At 37.6% G+C, this 16,761-nt stretch overlaps 1 protein-coding gene across 1 annotated transcript in view; it reads left to right on the top strand.

Moving 5' to 3' along the window:
* LOC138733916 (cilia- and flagella-associated protein 43-like) overlaps positions 1 to 16,761 on the top strand; it is a 56,888-nt gene that overhangs the window by 19,232 nt on the left and 20,895 nt on the right. Inside the window, 15 exon segments of the mRNA XM_069881432.1 lie at positions 394 to 533; positions 2,220 to 2,426; positions 3,198 to 3,287; positions 5,310 to 5,460; positions 7,206 to 7,265; positions 8,162 to 8,241; positions 8,976 to 9,107; positions 9,974 to 10,090; positions 11,193 to 11,273; positions 12,091 to 12,156; positions 12,158 to 12,240; positions 13,254 to 13,357; positions 14,128 to 14,268; positions 15,313 to 15,482; positions 16,214 to 16,366. Of these exon segments, the coding sequence (XP_069737533.1) occupies positions 394 to 533; positions 2,220 to 2,426; positions 3,198 to 3,287; positions 5,310 to 5,460; positions 7,206 to 7,265; positions 8,162 to 8,241; positions 8,976 to 9,107; positions 9,974 to 10,090; positions 11,193 to 11,273; positions 12,091 to 12,156; positions 12,158 to 12,240; positions 13,254 to 13,357; positions 14,128 to 14,268; positions 15,313 to 15,482; positions 16,214 to 16,366 (1,775 nt within the window).

The following is a 16,761-nucleotide window of genomic DNA, read 5'->3' as shown; positions in this document are numbered from 1 at the left end:
TATGTGTTATTAAACACCACCCCCCAAGCCTTCTCCTTCTTGAGGCTAAACAATCCCAGCACGCTCAGCTTCTTTTCACATATTAGGTGCTTCAAACCCTTAATTGTATTAGTGGCCTATCGCTGGGTTTGCTCCGGAATGCCCGTGTCTTTCTTGTACTGGGGATCCTACAACTGGACCAAATATTCTGTATACGTTCACTTCAACTTGTGGGTTTTTGATCACTGGGCTTAATTGCAGAATATGATCTCTAGAATTTTTTCATACGTGTGCCACTGGTTCGTATACAAAATTAACACAGTTGTCATGTTTGTGATATTCAGGCTCAGAAGAAAAATCCTGAGACTGAGTCTGAGACTGTATTACCTGAGGAAGAACGAGAGAAGACAGAAGACGTAACGGCTGATGATAATGCATCTTCCTGCCTGATTGGAAGTCTGAGCTCTCAGTATGGTGGAGATACATCTATCCTGTACCACCAACTGGACTTGCACAGTAGGGAGCAGAAAGTCAATCAGATAGTGTTATTAAAGGTGATGTCTTTTCAAGTTTGTATTACTGTAGTGGCACTGCCACACCTTTGGGTTCTCATAGCAGTCACAGACGCTCAGATTTTGGGTGTACTGACACTACAATGGAGAGTTGCACAGGCCACTGTGTTACAGATAAATGCACATCGTGCAGCAAAGCACCATGTGGATTTGCCAGCTCAGGTGTGGAAGAAAAACGTTTTTATGAAATTGGTTACCCAATTTGAGAGTATTTCTATTTGTCCTCTGGTGTTTGTATAGCTGGCTTGCACAGCTCAGCATGCCTGTGGAAACATGACCTCTTTCCATACTATTTGCTGCTGAATGAAAGTTCAGCTGTATCCTCACACCATTTCATTTCTTTACAGTCTTATCAGCCCTTCATTTGGAGCCTTCAGTGTTTCTGTTATTTAATATTCTTTACTATCCGACTCTCCCTTCTCTTACCCTGGCCTGTTTATTAAGCAGTAAACATGCTACATAAAAGGCTTCTTATGAAGATGATCTGCAAGGGCAGAAGTGGTTAAACAACAGTAAAGCATTGCCTCATCAGAGCTCTTTAAGGCTACAACTGGTAGCAGAGCTCAACAGTTATGCGTTGTAATACATAAAATCTAGTAGATACACTAGTTTTTAAAGCAGATGGGGAAGAAACACAAGGAGCAATTTTAGATGTAAGTTTGGATGTAACGAGATCTTTCTACTGTGTGGCTTTCAAGATGCATACGATATATCTAATAGCAGACAAGTCTGCTGTGTTCTTGGCCAGTGCAGTGAATTTGCTGAGAGTTAGATAGGTAGCTGACAAACACTTGAGCACAGCCTTTTGTCTCCCAGCAACACTTTATGTTATCTGCCATCCTGCCTTACTACATCATAACTTATTATTGTATTAGAAACCAATGAAATAATCATGGCCACAAAAATATTTATTGTAATACAAATTGCAGACAGCTAAAGCATCTCAAAATGTAAAATCTGGTGATAGAACTGAAATCCTTTCCATGTTTCATTTTATTAAATTGATGTAGTAGGAGACACACATAGTTTTCTCTCTTAATATTCTGTTCTGCTTTGTTGAGGTCAATTCTGTAGGCTAAAGGAAGAATTTAAGCACCGAGAATATATGATTTTTAAAATCATTGTAAGGTCTTAGCTGTTTTAAAAAAATAGTTTACGACTTTTGTTTATTTATTTAATGAGGGAATTTTTCTTACATATGCCAGGCAGAAAATCACATAAAAGCATTATTGAAACTGCAGGATGAATCACTTAAAAATCAGGAAAATATGTCCTTAGCGTGTATGTCCCTTAAAAGTATGCCCCTCTACCTGTGATTTACAGTCTCTAGATTTATAGGTCATGTGTTTTTTTTCTTTGAGGCCCCTTCTTTCAGCCAAAGAATTCAAAAACAAGCAAATAGAATTTTCTATCCAGTGTTTGCAGCAATATGCAGCAATAAAAATTTCTATGCGGGAAAAAAACCCCACGAATGATAGTTTGCCCACCTCTATTTAACAAAGCTTGAACTCTGCCTATATGATTTTCATTAAAGGGCTTTACCAGTTTATCTCCCTGTCACACATACAATTACACACATTTATGGTTTTGATGGCTTGAGGAGTGGTCCCATAATCATGGATGGATGTGACCTGTGCCATATTGCTGTTTCCCTTTTTGGTATTTCAGGACATCATTTACAAACTGAAAACTGCTTTTAATAAGGAATTTGACATAGTTGCACAACAAAAGGAGCAGGAGATAGAACGAGTGAAAGAAAGAAACCTGAGGATCCGAGAAATCTTGGAACAACTTGATCTGCAGTTGGAAGTGTGGGAGCCAGCTCTTACAGATGATGAGATACCAGAGCGAGCACTCACAGTTCAGGATTCAGAGGTGTTTGAAAAATGAATCTTTCTCTTTCACCTACTCAAATATATTTATTTAATTCCTGTCATTGCCAGACATTGAAAAGCTGAAAACAGATGTGTCTGTGTACTTAAAATCATCTTTTTGTCTCTTTTGCTTCCCTTCACTCTTTAGGGAGAAAACTTATAATAAGTCAATCCAAAATGAATAAGATGTATACAATCTTAATTCGTTGATGTTAAGTTTTTAATTGGCTATAAATTAGGTAGATATTCCCCCTGTTCCTGAGTGTAAGATTCAAGCCAGGCTTGGAGGGTTTACTTCCATAGATAAGGGTTTCTCTGTTTATTCTGAGCACCATTTTGAGACTAAGTAGTTTTAGACTAAGTGTGTGGGTACTAAACCGTGCTTAGTACTGTAATTATAAATTGAAATGATAATTTATAAAGAAGCACCATGCTTCTTATACAATATATTCCACCAATCTCATGCTCTTTTGGTCAGTCTTTCCCAATTCTCTCTGTTCTCTCACCAGTTCGTGTTATTCACTGTCAGAAAAGGTATGCAAGAAATACAACTAATCTCAACAAAAATGATGGTAGTTTCTATTTTAGCATTTTTAAATATGCTTTCAGGGGTGTTCGAAAGAACAATGTCCTCTTGAGGAGTATTATCATGGAGCAGAGATACAAAAAGCATCAAGAATTAGTATTGCCCCTCTTTCCAAAGGTTCTTAGTCTGCATGTGATCACATTTGGAGAGAAGAACCCTGATATGACCCTCATTTTCTTCCTTCAGATTAAAGTTGAAAAATACTTGACTCAAGAAGAGAGAGAGAAAGCAGAAATGCTGGCTAAGCTTGAAATGGAAAGACGTCTTGCTGAGAAGGTACTTAAAGTAGTTTCCTTTTTTACTGTGTAGGCCTTTGTCTCTGGTCAGGCTTATTAATGCTGCACTGAAATATTCCAGTCATGTAGCATGGGAGAATAAAGTGTAAATGGTAGGTAATGATGATGTGTGCCTTTTCCTTCTTATTATCGTTTACAATTGGAACTACCTAGACCAGCCGGGGGGAGAAAAGATTTAGTATTAGGCTCAACATTTTCTAAAAAAAATGGCAGTTAAAAATACTTGAGTCCTCTTGGCATCCAGTACCAATTTTATTTAATTGTCCTTTTATAAAACTTTTCATTACAAGGATCCATCATGGATTTTTTTTCTCTGAAGAGTTGCTACTTAAAAGGGAGAGAAGCTCAAAGAAAGACAGCATTATCATCATCATCATTATTATAATTTTATACACCACCTTACTAATGCGCAGTTCAGGAAGCAACCTAGTTTAGAATTTACACAATCTCATCCTCAGTTTTCCATATTTTATTTAGTTTATGTGTTAAGACAGTCATGGCAGCAGGTACAAAGGAATATTATAGAAGTCATCTTTACACAGAAAGCTCCTGATTCACAGGAGCTCAGTTGCAGCCTTCCCAAAGATTTGTGATGTTCAAGAGTCATAAAATCAGCAAAAATGCCTATATTAAATGTTTTTCTGGGTGATGTAAAGCCCCATTTGTTATAGATTTATTACTGTTAGTCCTATTTGATTTATAAAGTAAATATTAATATACTTTATTTCTGTAACATTTCCCCGCTGAGAAATTCAAAATGCTTTGTAAGCATAAATAGAGAGTAGGCTTCTTACCCAGAATCATGTAGCCAGCCCTTGGCATATTTTACTAGCAACATCTAGGCGCTTATGAATCTCTGTCCTATGTTTTCATCCCAAGTCCACCTATATTTCCTTTTTATAGAACCTTTATTGAGACAGCAGGTGTTGTTTTATAGAATTACAGACTCTTCATTCTTTTTCATCCATCTTATTGTCTAGTGTTCCTCACCACTTCTGCTCACATGCTTTGGATCTTCTCTTAAATGTTCTTACAAGGTTTTCTTGTGTTTTCTTCCCCTTTTCCCCTCCCCAAACCCTGTTCCATCTATTTCTTTCTATCGTGGTATTTATATGACCCCTATTACTATTGTATTTGAGCAGATCACTGTCTTTAATAACATTTGATGGTGAATTTCTGTTCTTCCTGATTTGAGAACGATAGATTTATGAGATTTATTTCAGTGAAATGAAATTCAAGGCACATGCAAAGTCTGTGGCAAGGATATTTCTGGAACTAATTTGCAGATGACACAAAGGTTGACAGAGCTGTTTTACAGAGTAATTTGGATTATATGATACGCTAAACTATTCAAACAAAGTGTGCTTTAGTACTGCCAAGTATGCAAGACCACATGTGCAAGTAATGTCTATGCAGTGGAAGACTATGTTGAAAAGTAATTTGAAAAACATTTGTCAGGGTGAGATAATAGTGGGTAACCATTTCAATTTGGGCTTCCAGTGCTATTCTGACATTAAAAAAAAAACACAACAAACTTCTGGGGTCTCAGAGTGTTGAATTTTATCATAATTTTATCATTAAAATATTGGTTATGGTGGGTCAGCATTGTTGCAAGGGTAGGGAAAGTACCGGATGGATTCCAAGCTAGGGGACAAACCTGTAACAGACACAAGCGCTGGAGAATAAATTCAGATAAATTCAAATTTCAAAATATGTAATTTTAAAATGAAAATATAATTCATCATTCAGACAAGCTTCTAGAGAGAGAGGTGAGTTCTCCACCACTGTCTCCAGACAGACTTCTCTGGAGAATGTTCTCGTTTTTCAAATTACTCCCCTCAGTGAAGGACTAACTGAATAAATAGGACTGAAGTTATACAGGTGCTCAGGCTCTATGAGGGAGTGCTCTTTTTTTTTTTTTTTTTTGCTGTAAAATGTACGTAACTGCTTGTACAGATATTTGTCAATCGTTAATTGAACTTGTTTATTTTTTTTGCTGAAGCCAAGAGATTCTGCTAAGCCGTCAGTGCATCCTACTGCCCACTGCTGGACTGCGACCTCAGAGATTTACTTGGGCTGTAAGGAAGGATATGTTATGGCAATTGATGCTGAGAGAGGCAGTGTTTCTGTTCTTCAACAAAAACCTCTCCCTGGTAAGAAATAGCTGTGTGGTGTCTTTTATTCAAGTAGGGAGGAAAAAGGATAGGTGAAAGCTTTTTTTGCTTTCTGCTGTTCTGCTATTGTATATCTTACAGAAATTGTAAAGACATATTTCTTTTATTAGTAGGATAAACATTCAGAACTTCTGGGTGGGTTTCTTTAGCACCCAACAATTTGCTTTCATTTTTTTTTGGAAAAAAAAAACAACTTCTAAATACATCAAAATTGATAAAATGAACAATAGTTACAGCAGTCCTGATCTTATTAACCAGCCCTACTAGGTTAACAATAAACTATTAATATACCAGCTATATGTATTTTTACTGTTAGTTAAGCACCAGTAATGCATTTTATTTTGCATGAAATATTGGACTGTCCTCCTCTGATACGGTAGATGATGTTAGAACAGATGAGCTCATGATGAATCTTTAAAAAACGAAACCAAATTTGACGTAATATTGCTTAATAGAATTCCTTAAGGTCAGCAATTATAGGAACTATTTTGTATTCAAAACAAGTCTATAAAGATTATCAGGCATTAATGCATTACATATGAAGCACAGAAAGTGAACAGAAGACGTCTTTGACTTCATAGAATCATAGAATCACCAGGTTGGAAAAGACCCACCAGATCACTGAGTCCAACCATTCCCATCAATCACTAACCCATGTCCCTCAGCACCTCATCCACCCGTCCCTTAAACCCCTCCAAGGAAGGTGACTCAACCCCCTCCCCGGGCAGCCTCTGCCAGTGCCCAATGACCCTTTCCGTGAAAAATTATTATTTCTATCACTAGAACTGGATAATATCCTTCTGTAGACCAGCATAGCAATGTTTAATAAACACTGAATCAGTGTTAATGGACAGGCTGATGATAATCTTGTTTTCTTCTTTTGCCATGTAATACATTATTTTTTTAAGCTGCTGTAAATATCCCTGACTTTCCCAAAGTTCTGTATCTCTATCCAGTTTTGATAGTCAGCACAGAAATGGAAGGCAGCTCTGAAAAAAAAATCAGCAAACCAGCACTATTCCTCTGTTTTTGAAACCATCAAACTCTTAAGTTTGCCATATCAAGAGCTGAAAATCACAAACAAATATAAAGCTGAGGCGTGACCAGAAATGGTTTGCCAGTTCGTTAGAAGGCAATAAGAATTTTTGCCATTTGGGATTTTCCTCCACTTGTGTATTCTTTGAGTCCTGTCCTAAATCTGTGTGAGAACACTGTCTGTATTCGTATTTTACTGAAGCTTCTGCTTAATTTAAGATGTACTGCAATCTGTATCTGCTCAGCAGAATGCTTACATGTGTGTCCAACTCGAAGCACGTGCCAAGCTCCTGTTATGGTTTTGCAAACAGAACCGTAAGCAGCCACAACATTTCACTTGGGCAATTTTCAGGCTGGCTAAACTTTCCTTTGTAAGTAAATCTAATTAAAAAATTATGAATGGAAATAACAAAACCAGAACTTAGCACTAGAAGATAGATAAATCTGCATCTGGATCACAGTCCATGTATGACTATCTCCCTTTTATAGCTGTAAGCTGAACCACGTAACGACTGTGCCAGCTCAGATGCATAAATGACAGAGATGGTGGATATTGGAGAAGAATGCACATTTTTGATTCAATATACCAAACTTCACCTTTTGTTCAGTAGACTGGGCTATAACTGACTTTTATTGCAATACTGACATATAAACAAGGTTGACGTTATATATTGTTTTCTTTTGTGCAGAATACGTGTGTAAAGTGTCAGACATCGTGTCATATGTTCGAGGAGCGCAGAAAAAGAAAGGTATTTCCATGTTCAAATCAAGCTAATTGATTTTTAGCCAGCATCAATGATGTCTGGGAGTAATAATATGTGAGTACAGCAGGAAGCCACTGGTTAGAAAAACCTCAGCTCACACTGACCTCTGTAAGACACATCAATGGCAACCTTTTATATGTTTACAGGAGAAATGATTAATAGCTTTTGTGCTAGTAGACAGCCAAATGAATAGCCTCTGGAAAAACAGTGGCAGGGAAATAATTTCTGTTCATTCTAGTTTAAATTGGAATAAGTGATGCTAGAATGGGTTCTCTACTGCTTAGTTTTAGTAACTTTGTTTAGAACTGCAATCACTTGTGATTTAGTTGAGTTAGGATTTAGGGTTTGTTTCAAATGTTTTGTTTTGGGCTCCACAATACAAAAAAGGCATTCACGTAGTGGACAAAGTTCAGCACAGGGCCACAAAGATTATTGCAGAGTCTGCGTGTGTCATACAAAGATGGGCTGTGAGAACTCTCTTCAGCCCAGTGGAAAGGAAATGGGGGATTTTACTGTTGCTTCAGCTACTCATGAAAGGTTACAGACAGGATGGAACCTGACAGGCAAAGGGCACAGTTTGCATCAATGGAAATTCTGAGTAGAAATTAGGGAAAAAAAATACTTCCACAGTGAAGGTTGCCAGACATTGGGACAAGTTTTGATTTCTCAAATTAATTTCTAATTCATCAGACCACAGTAGTACTGTCACTTTAAATTATGTGTACCAGCCTTGTCCTTCATCATCACAGCACAAAGTCCAAAGAATATATAGCCCGTTGAGCCTTTTTACTCACAAGTAGTAAATCATCTCAGATTTGAAGTTGGGACACATGGTTGCAATGAATTAAACTTGATGTTTCTTGTTGCCTTTGTGCTTTCAGGTGGCAAACCAGAGGATCCACAACAATCAGTTTTATTTGCCATGGCATTTTGTAACGGGGGACTGTATGCAGCTGGAAATGTAAGGCATCCTTTATGCTTGTAACTTATTGTGTGAAAATCAAAAAGCATTCAAATGGAGTGTATTTGCAGAGCTCACTGCAAAGACAGAAGTCAGAAAAAAAGTGGAGGTCCTCTCTGGTTTTGTCATATATCTTCTTTGTTAGAACTTGAGACAAGAACTCAGAAAGGAGCAGGGAGGGAAGAGATTCCATTTTTTAAGTCAAAGAAGGAACCAAAGAGGACAATACTATTTTTAACAAAAGGCAAAGAGAGTTCTAGAGGAACAGGAAAGAAGGATGGACAAAAAATAGGAGAGGAGAAAAAAATGACCAAGAGAACCACCAAATTGTTTTGTGCTGAATCTCACTCAATATTTAATCCAAAATGATGATTACATTATACAGTGCTGCTTAAGAGAGGGACAAATCCCTATACTGTCACAAAAGAAACAATGTGGAATCTCAAGTGTTTACTAATGAGAGAGTCTGTTATCAAACATGGACTGTTAGTAAGACTTGTATTAAAAAACACCTTGATTTTTCAAAAAATGCGTTATGCAGGATAAGAGTCATCTGGATTTAAACGTCATGAAGGCAGATGAGACCATTAGCAATGGGATACAGTTAAACACACTTGCTCCAGAGAATTTCAGAAGGTTTTGCCAGTTCAGTTTGCCAGAGTGGGTGGGATAATTGACCTTCAGGCTGGGATAATTGACCTTGACCTGATGTGGATTTGTACTTTTCTGCACAGGGGGGCGTTTTATTCTTTTATCACATCAAAGATCTGCAGTATGAGACGAAAATCTGCGTTGATATCTTAAAACCCATATCCAGCCTCATATTCTCACCTGATTACGCTGTGCTTCTGCTTGTCACTGACCAGGTATAGCATTTGAGATAACGGCATTATATAATGGCATGTTCCTTTTATTCTGTATGTGCATGCTGGCACTGCCAGTATGAAATGTCTGTAATGTAATCACACAAGTCAACAAATTATACCAGAGGTAAACTTAGCCCATCTTGTGTTTGCAATGAAATCTTGGGCCTTGGGTACATCAGACCTACTGTGGCTATGCGGGAGACTTGTTCTGTGCATCTATCTGAATTTGTCTGGCCACCCAGTCAAAGATCCTTCTTTGACCAGCCTGATGTCCAGAAATCTTACACAAGAGTCCCAAATCCTCAAATTATCCCTGGTTTTCCAGACCTTTAATAATTTAAATTGGCATTTAAATGTGGTTTGTTTGGGTTTTTTTGTGGGGGTAACTTTGGTCACACTTTGTCTCTGATTTCACTCTCCTTTTGTAAAATGCGTAGAGAAGTTCTAAAATCTATGTCTACATTAGTTATGAATTGTTTCTAAAAGGTTTTGAGGTCTTTAGATAAAAACATCTTTTGAAGCTTAAGATTTATTATTTGTGTTTTATGTTGCTTTAGAATATTGATTGGTTTCTGGAGCAATACGAAATAGGGTGGTTTTAAATTAAAGCAGTTATGAGAAACAAAACTTGGAAACGTGACTAGCTGGATCACTCTCAAATGAACCATCCTGATTTTCAGCTAGTGTAAATTTATATAATTTACTAAATTCAGTTGAATTCTACTGGGCACTTTTTACCTCAATTTAGAGTAGAGTATGAAACTTTAAAGAGCTCAGGAAGATGAGTATTTTTTCTTGAAGTCTTTGACAGCTTTTAATGAGAAGTCTCATAGCCCAGGGATGGATTATCTCTCTCTGTCTGTCAGGGGACAGTCTATGCTTACAAACCTGCCCACAGTGGAGAAGCTGTCAAACTCCTGGACACATGCAGTAGTTGTTTCCTGACAGCTGATTTTCTTACTCCAGGGGACAAGTACTGTGTGGTAAGAAATTATTTTCTTCCTTATATATAATTGTGGCTCTTTTCAGATGACCAAAACGTTGGTAAGACACAAAATCAAAAGCCTTGCAGAGATCGTGACTGTTCTGGTGTTTGTTACAGTTGTGGAAAACCTTCTCATTACGGAATTAAATGGCATTAATTCAGGTATGGCCTATAGAAGGGTCAGAACTTGCCCTGGAATGCAGGGTGGATAATTCGCAGGCTGCTAAAATGTTGTATGGTTCTGCTGTTTATTTGCTGTCTCACTAGTGGTCAGGAACACAGCTGAGCAAAAGGTTGATTCAATTCAGAGAACAGATGTCGGAACAAGGAATCCCTGCTGATCTTTTCAGCCTCCAGCACAAACTGGAATAGCCTGAGAGATGCCTTTGTCCCAGGTCCAGGGACAACGAGGCATTACTCATGGATCTGTTCATTCTGAAATATTCCTTGCTTTCCTCCTGTGTCTTGGACTCCTGCAACTCTGATTCATCTCAAGGCCATGAATTCTTCAAGTAGCCAGCCCTGAAATTCTGGGGTGTGAATCAATTAGTTTTGCTGATAATCTGTTTGTTTGTCAGTAACATGGGAATGACAAATTTTACCTGAGTCTGAATGAGTGATGTGAGGGTTGATTGATCTCTAGCCACACTTCACTGTGGAATTATAAAATTTCCTGGTTATAAGAAGGCCTCAAAAACATGATACACATAATTTTTCATGTGAGAAAACCAGATGTCACCTTAAGCCCTTTCCTGTGCAAACAAAATGATAAGCAGGTTTTCTATTGCAGGCTGAATGGTGGGAGTGCTAATATTGATCAAGCTTACATGTTTTGCCCTAGATTGTCTCATTCTGCTTAAAAAACATTCCTGTATTTGCATCAATTCACAGAAATGATTACACATTTTCCGTAGGTAGGCGTACCTTGCAGCAACTGGACTTAAAGGGAATTCAAGGTAATTTCAAGCAAAACTAGTAATCCTTGATCTGCTCTGCTCAGACACTATTTGAATTTATATTCTATAAAAGATCACTAGTCATTTCCAGACTATTTGGTTATTCCACTCTCTTTTGACTATGTTTTTTTCTCTGTTCAATAGTCTGTAACAATTTCAGGTGAAGTACAAGTTTGGTTCCTGGAAGATGGAACTTGCCTCAGCAAGCTCAACCTTGATATTCAGGTACACGCAACCAGGAGCTCATTTAGTGACTGATGCTTGAAGTTTTCTTTAGTATTTCTTAATTCATAGCATAATATTCCACAGATTTGGATCAACCTGTGGTGAGGAAAGATCAGTAGTGTCTCTGTACAACCCATGAAAGAGATTTAAAAATATTACGTTTACTTGAACTAATCATCTATTGAACTGGGCCATAAAGCAGAGGCAACATGTCAACCTCATGTCGTAGAATCATTGAATGGTTTGGGTTGTTGTAGTGATGTGTCTTTAAGCACATATTTGTAAATAACAATCTAAATTTTTATAATATTTGATGAAATATTTATTTTTAATGAGTGTCAGAACTGAATGGAAAAGTTTTGAGTCTGTAAAAACTAAATGCCTTGAATGACCAGGCTCTTGAAACTGAGTTGATAAAAGTATTTAAAACTGTTAATGCTTTGTCCTGATTTAAGATGCGTTCAAACCCTGAAATCTGACACAGTAAGAGACTCATCCCTTTCTGTAAGAGCTGTACACATAACAATGCACTCACTGTTTCATTGAGGTGGGACTTATTTCACTTTAAATGTGGATATAATGATTTTTTTCTGAGGAGTGCAGAATTGGCTTTTGATATGTAGATACAGAGCATAGGGAAAAAAGCCAAGACGTCTCTAAAATACTTTGTTAAAAACAAGTTTTTTAGCTGAACCATTTGAGGTTTCTTCTTCAAATTTTAGGGACTTCTAAATAGTAAAAGAAGTCGCATACTAACATACAGAATAGTTGTAAAAAAAGGTATGGAACTGTTAATCATATTTTGTTTCTCAACTAGGCAACAGCTATGGCTTGCTGTCCCTCCTCCAGCAGCGTTGCTGTTGGGACCATAAGAGGTCAAATCTTATTTTCTTGATGTTACCAAAGCTGAAGCTCCACGGGTTGTTCACAGAATTTTTCTTTCCAAATTTCCAGTGTTGTCTTTGCAGTAAGTATGAAGCAGCAGGGGCAGTAATATTGTCAATCTGTTTCTTGAGTAACGCTGTTAGTTGAACAAAAAAACTGTTCAAGCTTTGATTCCAAAAATAACAAAGTAAAATATTTTGATGGTTTCAATTATTTTCCAACATATTCTGAATTGCTTGCAAGAGAGGTAGTGGCAGGATTTATATGAGAGAAATATAATAAACCTGTATTTTAAGAAGGTTTAACTGAGCACTGAAAATACTCATGTATAAGATCCTTTCTGGCAGATCACTGTGTGCAATAATTATGCACAATTCCATGTATCCAACTTTAGAGGGCCATTTCTCACTAGAAGTAAATTTAAGTTTTTGTGAAATTAAGTATAAGCCTTTTGGTCATCCCTTTTTATACGGTGGATTTTTATTACCATTGTTAATTATTCATTTGCTCACTGTTCTGGAATTTACCAGTCCTCCTGTAATAAGCTCTAGTGATGTAAAAGGCTTTTTTTGTTTGGTTGGTTGCTTTTTTCCATTATTGAAAAATCTGAGAGTATTTTACTTCTACTTTTTAAAAAATAAAATGGATATTGAACAGTTAAACTTTAATATTAGTCTGCCTGTTATTTGGAGACTCAGATGTGATCACTTTCCACAGCTACCTAAGATAAAACATTAAAAATAGATACGGAAAGCAACTCATTCAAGGTCAAATCAATATAAACAGAGCCATGTCTATTAAAAATAATATCAAAATCTGTATAGCCGTTTTATTTTTAAAAACATAAACTTCATTAAAGATTTGCTGAAGTTGTTAACAGACTGCTATGGAGCATCGTTAGCTTTAGATTGACCACCCACACAATTAGAAATTGCACTCATAACTGCACTTTATATCAGACCCTAATCCTGTAAACCTAGAAGCTGAAATTTCAGTTGCGTTTATGCCCTCAGTGAAGTCAGCAGAGTTATTGGAGTGGAATTATTTGACTCTTTTTATTGAGCTGTTTTCTATTTGGATTTTTTTTTCACCTAGTTATGACCAGAGTGGCCGGTTCCTCATCACTAGGGCTGCAGAAGGACATATCTTTATTCTAGATGCCCGGCCTTCAAAATTATTCCAAGTTCTTGGATATGTAGGTAATAAATGTTACAGCATTAACTACACTGTGTTTTCACTATTTACTGTATTTTAGGTGTACTTGCTTTTTTTTTTTTTTTATTTAGTTTTAGTTAGCAAAGGAGCAGGTAAGTCAGAGGGAAGAGAATGGATTAGCTAACCAGCTGATCACAACTCCAGCACAAAAGGAATAGTAGTGGCAAAGAACTTAAGACTTTTGTGGCTCATCTTGAGAGAATTTAGAGTAAAAATCCGTAGGTCATGATAGCTGGGTGCAATTGCCTGCCCCGGACATCTTTAACGTGAGGACTGCTGGAACTGTCAGCTTTGCTGCTGGATGCTAAAGAATGAAAATGATGGAATTTTAAGTCACAGAATAATTCTTCAGAAATTTGTGTATTTGTTTTTGCAGCCTCTCAATTCCACTAACGTTATACTTACAGATCGCATCTATAAGTATAGACCTTCATCATAACTTTAAGTGGTGGTTATCAGCAGAGAACCTCAAAATTGCTACAGTTCAAGCTGGATGTAAAGTCATATTTGAATGTTTAATGTCATAGTAACACTTAGCACTCTCAGTGCTGGATGCCTCTAGCTGAAGTTGTGTGCGTGCCGCACTTTCCAAAACCAGGTTGTGGCTTGTCTGATATTTTCATGCAAGTTCCAAACTGTGTGGTTGAGCTGAGATGTGTCCTGAACATGGGTCTCTTTGTTTGATGTGATAACTCAGCAAAAACGTTACCGTGATTCAGTAACAATTTGCATTGATGTTCCCTACCTGCTTCAGCCTTAGCAGATGAAGTGCTGGATCTCTCTGTAGTTTCTGACTTCAACAAGGACTTAGTTGAAGTGGCGGCACTTCTTAATGTGGGAGCGGGCCAGAGAGCAAGACTGGAAGTTTTTTATCTACCTTCAGAACTCACAACAGGTAAGAATATATATTCTGTGATATTTTTCTAAGGGAAGATCATATTATTGCCATCCATTAACACAAATCTTAATCTCTTTCTTCATCTCCTCTGTACATTCTCCTGGGACATCATTTCTCATACAGCATTCGGTAGGCTTTATAGTCAGCTCAATCATTGCAAAATGTGATCTTTTAAGGGAAGGCCGAGGAAGGAAGAAGTAATTCATTTGCAGATTCACAAAGCCATCGCTTAACAACTACTTCTACTGGTGGTGGTTGTTATTGCTGTTATTATTACTATTGAGTGGGCAATGCCCGAAGCCAGTCACAGAGACCTTGTTCTAGGCATCACCCTTTTGCAGACTAGCATATCGGGTGTTCAAAGGGGAATCAATCCCACCAGCCTCTTCAAAGAATTATTATAGGTATGTAATAGCTCAGAAGGAAAATATTAAAGGTTGATCTATCTAAAAAAATAGTGATTCCCTGTCTTTGTTATAGCTTTTCTGTGTAAAAGCACCAAGGAAAAAGTCTACTGTGTTTAAAAAATATTACCTTGTGTCCCAATAGGAAATGTTAAAGAAACTTTCTATGAGAAAAGTGTCACTATGAGGAAAAGGGGTGGGGGTTAAGGACGCCTAAGAAAGGCAAACTTCCATTCACCTTCTGGAAAACTGATATTCTTGGAATGATCAGTTCGGGGCACTTTCTGGAAACAGGTGGAAAACTAATTCAGTTGTCATGAGAGGTCTTAAATGCATAAATTTAACTAAGGCACAGCAGAGCAGGGTAAATCAGGGTATGCAAACAATTACATCACTGTGGTTAAACCGTTTCTAGGACTTCTTTAGAGCTGTCTCTCTGCTTCACTGCAGTGTGCTAGATTGGCACGACCCCCAGAGTAAGTGTCAAACCTAGGTGTCTTAATTCCTAGTCTCCTTGAAAACTCACATAATGCTCACTCCTTGCTGAGACTGATTTTCTTAATTACTTGATGGGTGAAGCACCTGCATTAGTGGTAATGATGCCTTTTCCTCCCTGTTTCTTTTTTCACGCTTCTAGATAATGATGAGTATGTTAATGACCAAGGAATGTTTGATGCTAGTGCCATTAAACAGGAGCGTTATGATCTGGATTGCCCTTTGAGCTCAGCAGTCAGATTGAAGGATAATATTGTGTATGGTTACTGTACCTCTGGACTTTTCATCTGTAAATATCATCTCACTGAAAAGGTAATTTTCTGAAGCTGCTTTATTTTGGGTGATGGTTAAATACCATCAAACAAAGGCTGTAGCTGAAGTTAATATAGCAGGATATTATCATAAAAAGTCATCTCTGCACTCAAAATATCTACTCCATCCATAAACATCAACTTTTAGTATCCTACCACCTGCTCAGAAATCTGGCAAAAGCAATCTTCTTGTTTGATTACAGAGAAAGCCAAATGTTGCTTCTTAAAACTTGTACAGCTTGCAGGCACTTCATGTGTAGCTTCTGTGTTGGAGCTGTGCTTTTGTGCAGTCTGCTGAGTAACTGGAGTATCCAGCTCTTAAAAGCACTGAGCCCATGTGAGCCCATGACTCTAAGACACAACTGCAAACCCAGCTCAGCCCTGCCTGAAATGAAGTAGTGGTCACTGTCATTGCCTGCTGATGAACTGGACCTCTCTGTAGCTCATAGGTCTCCCCCAGTTTGAGTCAGGTCAAGGAAGAAGGTGAATTCCAAAGGTGGGCATTCCTCCTTGACAACTCTGGGCCCAGGCACATAAAAACACACAGACCCTTTTGAAGAGATGAGAAGCAAATCATCGTAGCAATGTTACTGCTTCCTGAGCTCAGAAATCCAAGTGTTTGGATTGTAAATCACCACATGTGATAACCCACAAAACTGCCATCAGCCTTCTCAAAATGGCATAGACATCTCCATAATCTGAACTGCTGCTAACGTTTTCTTTGTTCGGCAGACTATATCGGAAGACCCATCAGTATTTTTATCAGAGAAGAGGATTCGTAGCAATCAGTTTGGATCGGGGATCCTCTGTTTATCACCCAACGGCCGGTGGCTGGCATCAGCAGCGAACGATGGTGTTTTGTTCGTCTATCACACTCCTACTATGGTAGGTAGGCATCCAGGTACAGGCTTTGTTTGGTGTACGCGAGAAAGAGGTGTGCAAGCTACTTTCTTTCACTGGAAGCTTTTCTTTGCTTGAATATAAAGTGTTCCAGAAAAATTTACGTTGAACATGAACTGTCATAACATTATATAGTACAATTGTTTTTATAACTGATGATTATACAAACTACTTACTTTCTTCTCCAGCAAATCTTGGGGTAGATAATTTTACTACTTTTCGTTATCATCACCTGCAAAATTAGTATTCTAGAAACTTGTCCCATCTGTAGTCAAAAATCACAAAATCATAAATCCTAGGCTTTTATATACTTCGTGTTGACATTTTGGATTGACTTCTGTAAGAAAATACAGAAGCATAGTTTATAGACATACCCTGTT

The sequence above is a fragment of the Phaenicophaeus curvirostris genome, unplaced genomic scaffold, assembly GCF_032191515.1.
Source record: "Phaenicophaeus curvirostris isolate KB17595 unplaced genomic scaffold, BPBGC_Pcur_1.0 scaffold_46, whole genome shotgun sequence".
Lineage (NCBI taxonomy): Eukaryota > Metazoa > Chordata > Aves > Cuculiformes > Cuculidae > Phaenicophaeus > Phaenicophaeus curvirostris.
This window is presented reverse-complemented; position numbering and strand designations above follow the sequence as displayed.